The following is a 13,089-nucleotide window of genomic DNA, read 5'->3' on the forward strand; positions in this document are numbered from 1 at the left end:
TGGACTTTGAATAAAGCGGCTGGCCCTCCATGATCTAAGTGGGCCTCACCCAAACAGTCAAAGGCCTGAATAGAGCAAAAAGATTGACTTGAACCTTCAGACGCATCAAAACATCATTTCTTCCCTAGGTCTCCAGCATACCAGTGAACTCTGCAAAGTTTGGAGTTGCCAGCCTCCATAATTGCATGAGACAATTTCTTTTTCTTTAATTTTGTTTTGAATTTTATTTTATTTATTTTTTTATACAGCAGGTTCTTATTAGTTATCTATTTTATACATATTAGTGTATATATGTCAATCCCAATCTCCCAATTCATCATACCATCACCCCCACTCCCTCCCGCCACTTCCCCCTCTTCACACATCCCATTCGTTCTTTTTCTCTGGAGAACACTGGCTACACAGATTTTGATACCAGGAGTTGTTCCAGAGGATAGGAAACTTAAGGGTGAGTTTTCTGAGTTGGCTCCGGGCTTTCTGGAATTGGCTCTCTAATTAAATTCGGTGGAAAGACTAGTGACTATTTCTTTTTCCTATCTTTTTTTTTCTTTTTAGGTTCCAAATAGGTTTTATTTTTTCTTGCTTATTCCTTGACTATACCTTACTTTGAAGGACAGCCCACAGATTTTTCTGATAGACTAGACACATAGTATGTAAGAGAAATCAAACTTGAATGTTACGTTTTGCCTGAGAAATCATAAGGTTGGAGTTTCTATCAAGGAAGAGGTTTCCAGGCAATCCTATTAAGATAGTCTAGGATGGTAGTGTATCTGAAGCATGACACATGGAATGAAGAGATTATGGAAGGGTTATAAGTTATTTTTTAGATATCAAGGCCTAGGACATAGGAGTAAATGGCTGAAATTAGGATAAAACTGAGAGAACCTTGGGCCACAGGAACCATGTTTATCATGAATATAAATTAACTCCATCTTCTAATTTTCCTAAGTCTTACTAAGACTGTATCACTTCTCAGCTGCTTTTTCACACAAAGTTACTGTGACTCAGGCACTTGCCTCACAAATATTCAAGTTCGTGCCTCTGCAAAATTACAGATACCTTCAGGACATCTCTCAAAGTTCTTCATCCAATACTGAACCACCACAGTGTTGCCTGTCACCAGTACCCATGTTCCTCTTGCCTGAAATACCCTTGCTATTCCTTCAAGCCACTTCTCCCATTAAGTCTTACTAAAAAAAAAAAAAAAACACTCATTCCTTCTGTTATTGTTCTTACCACACTAGAATTTACTTAACTGCTTATTGGCCAAATAGTTGGAAAGGATAATCCGTTTAAGAAAAATTGCCCAAGTCCAAAGAGATTGTATTCATTTTAAAAATATCACATATGAGTCTGGCCTCTTGCAGTTTCTGTAGCTGGATCACTCAGAACTTATTCATCAACCTGTTGAACTGTTCTTTTTTCAGAAACATAGATACCACCCAAAAATGTTCTGATACCCTTGTTTTTAACTGTTGTGGCTTTTGCTGAATCAAGGCAGCTGAATTTGACACAAGTTCAATGTCGTTTCCTTCAAGAATCAACTCATCTTTCCGGGCTTGAGATACTGAACAAGCAACACCTGGCCTCATCTGAACCCTGCAGATGTATTTTTCACTCCCAAAATCTTGGATTTCTACAAGAGAACAATTTTCCTGAATAACAACATTGATGGGTAAATGAGCATACGCAGAACTCATCTTGTAACTGAAGCCCAGGGTAACACCCTTGATCACGTTCTGTACATGACTACAGATAGTACGAACAGTCACCAGTTCCTTTCTTTTCTCCCATCATGTGTCAACCCGGAGCCTCTTCTTTTTCTTTCCAAGGAGACCGAGTTCTCCACTGATGTGATTGAAGTCCCTCTGCTGGGTGCCTCTGGGGCCCTTCACAATAAGTGTGCGTCCCTTCAGAGTAATGTCGACATTTTCTGGAATGTCGACAGTCTGATTGCTGAGAATGGTCTTCATTCTCACCTCGAAATAGATGTGGCAAAGAGTAGTGACTCTATTTCTAGAGGTACAGAGAATCCTCATAGTACACAGTGTGATGTGGCAAAAGAGATACAGAAAATATCACCACTGGATACTCTTAATCAAACACTTATAAGAAGCAAGGATCTGGGTGACCTTGTATATGATACCTTAAAACATTTTGTTAAATTAACAAGTATAATGAGATTGACTGGTGACTTCTAATGTCACTGGACAAAGAGGGGAAAGAAAAGGATGAGCTTTTACAGATTTGATTTTAACTGAGGTGGAAGCTCTGTGTCTGCCTTGAAAGAAGAGATCCTTGGGACTTCCCAAGGATCCAGTGGTCCAGTGGTTAAGACTCCGTGCTTCCAGTGCAGGGGGCATGGGTTCAATACCTGGTCGGGGAAGTAAGATCCTACATCTTATTTACCTGAATGGTTTATCATGAACTGGGTGTTCTTTGACCCAACAAGCCATAAAGTTGGGCATGCGCAGAAGCACTGCATCACCAAATGGAAGTGAAATGACGCCCAGGCAGACCCTGAAGGCACACATAATTTACATGAAGAAGTGGCTCAAATGTTCACGGTTCCCACTCCTGCTACAATACCCTCTCTCTCCACGCCTACGAGTATGGCCTTATGGAGAGTTGCCTATGATCAGAGCATATACAAAGGAAGGGAAGACTTGGGCCTGGTTTCCAGATGCTTCTGCACAGTATACAGGCACCACCCACAAGTGGGCAGCTGTAGCACCACGGCCCCTCTCTGGGACATCCCTGAAGGACGTGGTGAAGGGAAATCCTCCCACTGAGCAGAACTTTGAGCAATGTATCTGGTTATTCATTTTGCTTGTGAGAAGTGGCCAGATGTGATTATATACCGATTCATGGGATGTGGCCAATGGTTTGGTTGTACGGTCAGGGACTTGGAAGGAATGCAAGTCTATAATTGATGACAGGGAAGTCTGGGGAAGAGATATGTGGATACACGTCCCTGGATGGGTGAAAAAGGTGAAGATATTTTCATCCCAAGTGAATACTCACCAAAGGATTTTTTTTTTTTAATAAGGCCGCACTGTGTGGCATGTGGGATCTTAGTTCTCTGACCAGGGATTGAACCCTCGCCCCCTGCAGTGGAAGAGTGGTGTCCTAACAACTGGACCTCCAGGGAAGTCCCTCAGCAAAGGATTTTAATAATCAAGTCAATAAGATGAACCATTCTGTGGATACCAGTCAGCCTTTTCCCCCAGTTGCCCCTGTAATCACCCAATGGGCAAAGTGACCATGGTGGCAGGAATGGAGGTTATGGGTGGGCTCAGCAACATGGGCTTCCACTCACCAAGACTACAGCCACTGCTGAGGGCCCAATCAGCCATCAGCCGGGACCAACACTGAACCCCCAATATAGCACCATTCCCTCGGGGTAATCAGCCAGCTACCTGGTGGCAGGTTGATTATATCAGACCACTTCCATCATGGAAGGGGCAGTATTTTGTTCTTACTGGACTAGACACTTATTCTGGGTAGAGATTTGCCTTCCCTGCATGCAATTATTCTGCCAAAACTACCATCTGGACTTACAGAACGCTTTATCCACTGAAATGGTATTCTACACAGCTTCTGATCAAGGAACTCACTTTCCAGAAAGTGAAGTGCAGCAATGGATCTATGCTCATGAAATTCTCTGGTCTTACCATGTCCCCTACCTTCCTGAAGCAGCCGGCTTGTCAGAACAGTGAAATGGCCTTTAAAAATTTTGTTTTATTTTATCGAAGTATAGTTGATTTACAGTGTGTGTTAATTTCTGCTGTACAGCAAAATGATTCAGTTACACATATATGATATATGTGAGTTAATATTTGTATATATATGAGTTAATATTTGTAAAAGCACATAGAACTGTGTGCATGAGGCTGACACAGTTCTCAGTAAACATTATTATACATATAAAATAAGGCTTCTGCAACTTTCACTGTGTTTTAATTAATTAATTTATTTATTTATTTATTTTTGGCCACACTGCATGACTTGCAGGATCTTAGTTCCCTGACCAAGGATTGAACCCATGCCCTTGGCAGTGAAATCGCAGAGTCCTAACCACTGGACTGCCAAGGAATTCCCCACTGTGTTGTTTTAAATGTCCATGATAAGACAAGTATATCTAGTTGATTCATTCTAGCTTTTCTATAATGTTTGTTTGCATACATGTTTATTTCCCTACTGATGGCTATTAGGCTATTTTTGTATTTGTTGTTACAAACAATGTTGCAATAAGTACCTTTATACACATATCCTTAGGCACAGATAGGGGTGTCTAAAGGGAACCAAGAGGGGAATTATTATCTTTAGAATATATTTTAAAATTTATTTATTATTTATTTGGCTGTGCTGGGTCTTAGTTGCGGCACGTGGGATCTAGTTCCCCAACCAGGGATCGAACCCAGGCCCCCTGCATTGGGAGCGTGGAGTCTTAGCCACTGGACCACCAGGGAAGTCCCCAAGAGGGGAATTAACTACTGGATATTGGGTATGCACCATTTCAGCTTCACTCAATATCCCTAAATAGCTCTTTAGCGATGTATGATGGTTCCTTTTCTCCATATCCTCACCAACTCTCGGTATCAAAAACTCCAATTTTTGCAAATGATAGTTTGAAATGATATTTCATTGTTTAACTTACACTTACCTGTAACTAGTGAAATGTTTGTATCTTTTCCTATGTTTATTGGCCATTAGGGGTTCCTTTTTGGTTACCTGTATGTTTAATATTGCATCTTTATATGTATCATGTTTCTATTTATTATTTATTTATTTATTTATTTAATTTTTTTTTTGCGTTACGCGGACCTCTCACTGTTGTGGCCTCTCCCGTTGCGGAGCACAGGCTCCAGACGCGCAGGCTCAGCGGCCATGGCTCATGGGCCCAGCCGCTCCGCGGCATGTGGGATCCTCCCGAGCCGGGGCACGAACCCATGTCCCCTGCATCGGCAGGCGGACTCCCAACCACTGCGCCACCAGGGAAGCCCTATTTATTTTTTTATTAATTTGTAGGCAGCCTGGATATATTCTGGATATGGAATAAAAGTTGACTCTCAGGTTTCAGGCTTGGACAAGTGGGTGGATTGTGTGCTAATTTAAATGGATGGAGAAGGGTAGTAGAAAAGAAGTTTTAGGAGGAATATCAAGAGTTCACGTTCAGACAAATTTGAGATGCTTTTAAGCCATCCAAGAGAACAAGTCTGTGTTGCAGAGATACATTTGGGAGTTGTCAGGTTATAGATGGTATGTAAAGTGATAGCGGGGCACGTGGTTATCTCCTGACAGAATTTGGAGTGACATGACAAGAGCCCTACAGAATTACACATTTGGAGAAGGAGGATCCAGAAGGGGATACTGAGATGAAGGGCCAGTAAAATAGAGAAAAACTAAAATTGTGTGATATTATGGAAGCCAAGAGAGGAACCTGCTTTTTTTCTTCCAATTTTTGCCTACATGTGGTTTCATTGCAGGGATGTACCCTAACTGCTCTTCTATTTGGAATTTGGATTATTTCAGTGCTTTTTAAATTATAAATTACACTTTGATGGACATTCTTGTATTCATCTTTTTTCACCACTCTATTTCCTTTGGATATACACCTATATATATAGGTGGAAGGGTATGCTTATTTAAAGCTTTTAACTATAAATTGCAGGTCATCTTCTAGAAAGATTTCTTTCATTCTATTCTGACCAGAATGAGTTTGTTTGGTTTTTTTTTTCTCCATTCTGGTGGTGGTGGAAAAGTGGTGAGAACCAGATAATGCATACCAATATTTTTAATGGTTGCAAAGTGTGCCATTGTATTGATATTTGTAATTTATTTAACCAGTTATATTGCCTGTTTTGGGTATTATAATTAGTGTTGCAATTAATAGCTTTTTTTTTTGCAATTAATAGCTTTTTAAGCTAAATCTTTTTGCTCATTCTTTTTTAAAAAAATAATTAATTAATTAATTTTTGGCTGTGTTAGGTCTTCGTTGCGGTGCGCGGGCTTCTCATTGTGGTGGCTTCTCCTGTTGTGGAGCACGGCCTCTAGGCACGCCGGCTTCAGCAGTTGTGGCACTTGGGCTCAGTAGTCGTGGCGCACGGGTTTAGTTGTTCTGTGGCATGTGGGATCTTCCCAGACCAGGGCTCGAACCCATGTCCCCTGCATTGGCAGGTGGACTTTTAACCACTGCACCACCAGGGGAGTCCCATCAAATAAAATTCTTTAAAAAAATATTTATTCATTTATTTTTGGGTGCGTTGGGTCTTCGTTGCTGCGCGCGGGCTTTCTCTAGTTGCGGCGAGCAGGGGCCACTCCTCGCTGTGGTGCACGGGCTTTTCATTGCAGTGGCCTCTCTTGTTGTGGAGCACGAGCTCTAGGTGCACGGGCTTCAGTAGTTGTGGCACATGGGCTCAGTAGTTGTGGCTTGCGGGCTCTAGAGTGCAGGCTCAGTAGTTGTGGCACATAGGCTTAGATGCTCCGCAGCATGGGGGATCCTCCCAGACCAGGGCTCGAACCCGTGTCCCTTGCATTGGCAGGCAGACTCTCAACCACTGTGCCACCAGGGAAGTTCAAATAAAATTCTTAAACAATACCATTTTTCACATCGCACTGGGGTTGAGGCCCCAAATCTGAAAGGCTTTTCTTTTTTTTTTTTTGGCCGAGCCACGTTGCTTGCGGGAGCTTAGTTTCCCAACCAGGGATGGAATTTAGGCCAGGGCAGTGAAAGCGCCAAGTCCTAACCACTGGACCGCCAGGGAACTCCCCCAAACGCTTTTTATTCCAGCTATGTTATTTGATCTGCTATCTAAGAATCAACTTCCAACAGCATTGTGTCAGCGACCAAGTCTTCAGAGACATCGTCAGAGGGCAAAGAGGATTTTTGCAGCCAATGGCTTCAAACCACCGTTGGTCCAGTGTGGCCATGGGATCACTTGGAAAAGCCTGTCTCAGGTTTGTGAAAGTCGTCTCAAAACCAGCGGAATTTTTATTAGGCTCATTCACTCTGGAATCTATTTGGCATTTCCCGTTTTGCTGTGGCCTAACGGTTCACCAAAATACGTTCAGTTCTCCTTGAGACGAGTCTTGCAGATGCTTTTGATTTTTTTAAAAAAATAAATGACAAATGAACAGTCACCGCTGTATCCGCAAAAAGTAAACATTTGGATCAGCGTCCCTGCAGACATCCGATTCTTACACTAGCACCCGAGTCTTGGCGTGAGAAATGAGAGCGCTGACTCGTCGGGTGTTCAGGTCTCGAGTATAGTGGGGCTGAACCGCAGGGAGCAAAGGCCGGGGTTGACCCCACGTGGGGGCCACCCAATTCCTCCCGCAACGCCGCGCCAGCCGCCGCCCTCAGAGCAGCCCACCACGCGCCAGCACCTGGCGTGCGCCGGCACGGGCCCAGCCACCCTCCTCGAAGGGGAAGGGGCGGGGCGGTGGCATGCGGCAGGGCCCGCCCCTTCAAGCGCCCGGGGGCGGGCAGGTCTTCCGCCTTCCGAGGGGCTACTTCCGGATCCGGTGGTGGCCGCTGGGAGTAAACAGGGAGGCGGCGCTTGGGTGGCGGGAGGGCTAGCTTGCAGCCCGCGCGCGGCGGGCGATGCTGGGGGGTATCTTGGGGGCCCGAGAGCGCGAGGCGGAGGGCGACGCGGCAGGGGCTGTGCCTGCGCCACCTGCCATCGACTTCCCGGCCGAGGGCTCGGACCCCAAGTATGATGGTGAGGGACCCGGAATGCGGCGGCGGCGGCCCTCCCCGCCCCCGTCCACCTTCATTCCCGGGGCGGGCAGGTAGCTGCGAGGTTCGGCCCAGGACCTGGACAAATTCGTCTGGATCCGGGCTTGAACTGGGACCCAGCGGTGCCGTATGGGGGCGGCGGGCGGGCCGTCTGGGTTAGGTGAACTCGTGTTGAAACAGGTGTCTGCAGCTCGGTCGATCGTTTACATTTCTGTATTTCCTCTGTGGACTCGGGGCTGCGGACGTGCTGAACTGTTTTCCAGCATCTGAGCCCCGGGGTGTTGTCGGGCGATGAGCTTGAACTTTGTAAACTACTGGAATGGAACTCTGCAGACCCTATGCGCTGAACAGTTTGGGTTAAGAGTTTTAATTTGTGGCTTCTCTTGTCTTTTGCTTCACTAATCGCGTAGCTAAAGAGTTCTCATAGTGAGGCAGTATGGACATCATCCTCTTCGGTTAAAAAAAAAACGCCCGAGTTTTCTTGAGGCTTTTGGTTTCTAGGAGATAGGGCTAAGTCGGCAAAGTCAGTCAAGTTATTCATAAAGCGAGAGGTACTTACAGCATTGAGTCTAACCAGTTCAGAGTATCTAATGTTTTAATGAAAGTGCAGTTGGCTCTTTAGCTGCAACCAGTTGTTTTGGCAAAAAGAAATTTTTTTTTTAATTGAACATGAGCGTGATTTGGAGAACTTTTCCAGACTTGCAGTTGGTATCAGAAGGGAGGGAGGTTTCATGTGGACAGTCTACCCTGTAACATTTGTAGTTGGCTAAGCCCTTGCAGACATCAACATAAGGATTGGGCGTGAGCATTACAGCATATAATTATGAGCAGAACTAAGATTAAATAGGGGCCAAAATCGAGAGAGTCTGGTATGTAACGTCTGCTCAGTTTAGATATTGGACAACTAAAAATAGGGGAGTGGGGAAAGCATGTATTTAAAAAGTAAATATATTGATGGTGGTAGTATAGGTCTCGATATTCTGTAACCCAGTAGCAACAAATATCCCAAGTTCTCAGAATGTGGTCGTTTTTTTTTTTGCTTAGTGGATGAACACTTTAAAAAAATTGAATTATAGTTAATTTACAATGTTGTGTTAGTTTCAGGTGTATAGCAAAGTGGTTCAGTTATACATATGCATATATATTCTTTTTCAGTTTCTTTTCTATTATAGGTTATTACAAGATGTTGAGTATAGTTCCCTGTGCTATACAGTAGGTCCTTGTTGTTTACCTATTTTATATATAGTAGTGTGTATGGACTTGTAATTAATTAATTAATTATTTTTTGGGGTGCGTCGGGTCTTAGTTGCGGCATGTGGGATCTTCTTGTTGCGGCACGTGGGCTTCTCTCTAGTTGTGGCGTGTGGGTTTTTTCTCTCCAGTTGTAGCACACAGGCTCCAGGGTTCAGTGGGCTCTAGTTGAGGCGCGCGGGCTTAGTTACCCTGTGGCACGTGGGATCTTAGTTCCCTGTCCGAGGATCAAACCCACGTCCCTTGCATTGTAAGGTGGATTCTTTACCACTGGACCGCCAGGGAAGTCCCTGTATGGCCACTTTTAAAATAAAATTGTGCCATAAAAAATGAATACATTGATTCAAGGAGGTTTTTACTATGTGGTAGTTCGAATAGAATGATTACAGAGAATACACGTTAAGTTGAAGGATGAAACAAATATTAACATGTTTTAGGGATTTAAAGGTGCAAGCCGAGTCGAAAAGGTCTTAATTTATTCCTTAAATTCTTTGATTTTCATCCTTATTACTACCTACAATTCTTGATCTTAAAGAGAAACAACAACAGACTCTGAGGGTGATTTAAGTAGGCCCTTAGCACAGGACAGTTGTAAGCTAACTACTTTTTAATGGGCAAACTGATTTTTTCCACGTGTCATATTATAGCAGCTCAATGATGCGTAAAGCATTATGTCATAGAAGTCCCAGCGGTAAACAGGCAAGTCTGTCTGTTCTGTAACATTGTGATAAGGTTTTCTGCAAACCGAAGATTATTCTGGAAGGGAGTGATCGTCGATAAGCTTCTAAAAATTTCCTCCTCATTTGGTTACTAATAATACTGCTGCATTTACGTATTGCCTTTTCTTCCAAAGAAGCCCAGAGTGTCCAGACATACTTTATCTTTTTATATGAAAAGTTAGGTCTGTGAGAAATGTAGTTTCATTTCTAGACTTCAAACAGTAGGTAGCTGATTTCTCGACCGTGGTCTGTATTGATGTGAGGAGGTCACTCTGCCCGCCAATGGTAGTAGTGTCAGAAGAGTTGCCACCTAGATGTAAGTAACACCTGTGTTCTTTAGCAACTCATCCTGTAGGGAGTCTCCTGGAGCCAACATCAGCCTTTGATCAGAGTTTCTGCATGTTTTTTTTTTTCCTGTGGAACAGCACAGTGTTAGAAGGAGGGCCGACAGTAAGCCCATTGTCAGACTCATTCATTTTCCTTCTTTCATCTGACACAAATGTTTTTACCTCAGATTAATTCTACAGGTTCTTTAATTTAATAATGGACCATTTGGATCATACTTTCCTCAGGAGGTTGAATCAGTTCATCCCTTTCCTGTTTGTTTTACTCCCCTGCTTCTTGGCAGAATTCTAGAACTCTAATGCACATCGGGTTTAGATACCATTTCCTACTCTTTAAGAAGAGAACTTGACCTCACCTTTCCTTTTAGCCACTTAACCTCTTCCTTTTCTCTTGACCAGAACTGTGAAATGGGAAGCTTTTAGCCTCAGCCTTCATTTCCTTTCAGTTTTACTCCTTCCTGCATTTGGGCGTCTGTCCATTGGTCTTTTTAAAGTTGTCATTTTCATGATTTATTAGGTTCAGTTGACTCCACTGAGCAACCATTCTTTTTTGTTTTTTATTAAAAAGTAGATTTTCTCATTGTAGAAAATAGGAGAGTATAAAAATAGGAAAGTGTAGGGCTTCCCTGGTGGCGCAGTGGTTGAGAGTCCGCCTGCCGATGCAGGGGACGCAGGTTCGTGCCCCGGCCCGGGAAGATCCCACGTGCCACGGAGCGGCTGGGCCCGTGAGCCATGGCCGCTGAGCCTGCGTGTCCGGAGCCTGTGCTCCGCAACGGGAGAGGCCACAACAGTGAGAGGCCCGCGTACCGCAAAAAAAAAAAAAAAAAAGGAAAGTGTAGAAGCAGAAAACCCTCCCAAAAAAATCTCAGCACCGTTGAGAATTCAGTACTTAAAATTTTCTTTCACATTACAGAGTATGTTAAAAATGTGGAAAAGCATGAAGAAGAAAATTAGAAAAACCATAATCTCATCGCCCAGAGATTACTGTTTGTCATTTAAATATACAAACGTTACATTTTGACTTAGCTAGAGACAATTTTTTGGGTGAATTTTGCATTTAAAACTGTTTGTCAAAGAAAGGTATTCTGAATGGATTCGAGATTTCTGTCTGATTTCGTCGTCCAGATAAGATAAAAATTTAGAGAAGTCATGTGCAAAATTTAAAGGCATAAAGGAAGAAGGGGGGAAAGTGTATATATATTCACATCTCTGAGGAGAACTCACTGCTAATAATTTGGTGTATTCATTTGCAAATATTTCCTGAGAGTTGCTGTATGCCAGGTAGATGCCAAGATATGAAGGATCAAACAGGCAGACTATAAAACAGCTGCTCACTGTAATTTCACTCTTTTTGTAGCCTCTTTCATTGAAAACACAGGGGGCAGAGATTTCTGTCTGTTTTGATGTTTCCATTCTTTTTTTGTGTGTGTACATTTATATAGATATAGAATAAATATATTTTAAAATCGTGATCGTAAAAATTTTATGTTGCTTTTTATTTTTTATTTTTATTTTCTGGCCATGCCTTGCGGCTTGTGGGATCTTAGTTCCCTGACCAGGGGTTGAACCCAGGCCCCGGTAGTGAAAGCTCAGAGTCCTAACCACTGGACCACCAGGGAATTACCTTATGTTGCTTTTTAAATGTGAACTTTTATTAGCATTTTCTTGTGACAAATTAGTCTTTAAGAACGTTATTTTAAGACCATCACATTCTGTACTATCATTTATTTAGTCTTCGCCGTATTGGTGGAAAACAGATTTATCTTTTTTTTTACCATTAGAAATAATGATGGGTTTGACATGTGTATACATAAATCTTTGTTAATATCTGATTATTTCTTTAGAATAGACCCACAGAAGTAGGATTTGTTGGGTCAAAGAAAAATATTAAAAACAGTTTTGATATGTTTTGCTAAAATGATAACCAGAAAAGTTGCATTGGTTTGTATGAAACTATCTCCCTCAGCTTCATTAGTGTTACTGTCTATGGCCTGCTTCTTTGACTCGATACAGGATTATTTATGATTATCTTTCTATACACCATCATTTATAACAGCTACATAGTATTCTATTATATGTGTATAACTTGTTTAACAAATTTTTAATACTTTGTTATCCTGAACACCTTGTACATATATATTTGTTATGCTTTGTTTAATTATTTCCTTGGTTTACGTTTCCAAAAGTAAAGTTTTGCACACGTGAAATTCTACAGTGTATTGTCAAAGGTTGCAAACACCCCCTTGTGTTTGAAAGTATCTAGTTTTCTGTGCCCTTAACAATACCAAGGATTCCAGGCTTTAAATAGTTACCAGTCTGATGGCAAACTCTTGTACTGTGGTTATTTTACTATGTATGTCATTACCCACTAGTTTTGTTAAGCCTATTTGAATTTTAATTGTGCTTCATTTTCTTACTAGCTTGTAAGAGTGCTATATAAATTTTATTCCCTTTTTCTTGTCATGTACAGTAAAGGTATCTGTACTGTATCTGATTTTGTGATTCATATTTTAACTTTAAGATGTCTTTCCATAGAGAAGTTTTTACATGGCCACATTTTCCATTCTTTTTCTTTCTCATATTCAGGCAATAAGTATTCATTTAAAATGAATAGCACATCTCCATTCATGCAGGTCTTTTTGGGGCCACCTACAGGTCGGAGAGGTGAATTGGTGAATGAAGTCTCGATTTCAAAACCTCTCTTCCAGGACCTTTTAGTAGTTGATAGAGAAGCGTGGAGTAAAATGTTTGGACCGGGGCTGACTTGAGAAGGTGTAGGATACCTGGGCTCTGTCTCCACAGGGCATTTCCAGCTGGGTCAGCGGCTCCTGAGTTTGAGCTCATCTTTCCTCCAACAGCCCCTCTTACCAGTTTTCACTCTTGTTAACCTCTCCTTCCTCTCATTCCTAGTGTTTCAAATCCTGACCCGTCCATTTCTTTCTTGGTATCTCTGGGACCTGTCCTTTCCTCCACGTTTCTGTCACTTACCTGCTTTATAGGCTCACCCTGACTTCTTGTTGACTCTTTTTTTTTA

At 42.4% G+C, this 13,089-nt stretch overlaps 1 protein-coding gene and 1 pseudogene across 4 annotated transcripts in view; one reads left to right on the top strand and one right to left on the bottom strand.

Moving 5' to 3' along the window:
• Positions 1-1,392: 1,392 nt before the first annotated feature.
• Positions 1,393-1,977, bottom strand: LOC115846838 (large ribosomal subunit protein uL6 pseudogene; annotated as a pseudogene).
• A 5,553-nt stretch (positions 1,978-7,530) lies between these two features.
• EIF2AK1 (eukaryotic translation initiation factor 2 alpha kinase 1) overlaps positions 7,531-13,089 on the top strand; it is a 30,678-nt gene continuing 25,119 nt past the window's right edge. For all 4 annotated transcript variants that reach the window (XM_030846031.2, XM_030846032.2, XM_060284484.2 and 1 more), the window contains exon 1: positions 7,531-7,724. In XM_030846031.2, coding sequence (XP_030701891.1) covers positions 7,607-7,724 — 118 coding nt within the window. In that variant the 5' untranslated portion in view covers positions 7,531-7,606. The remainder of the gene's footprint in view (positions 7,725-13,089) is intronic.

The sequence above is a fragment of the Globicephala melas genome, chromosome 15 (genome assembly GCF_963455315.2).
Source record: "Globicephala melas chromosome 15, mGloMel1.2, whole genome shotgun sequence".
Taxonomy (NCBI): Eukaryota; Metazoa; Chordata; class Mammalia; order Artiodactyla; family Delphinidae; genus Globicephala; species Globicephala melas.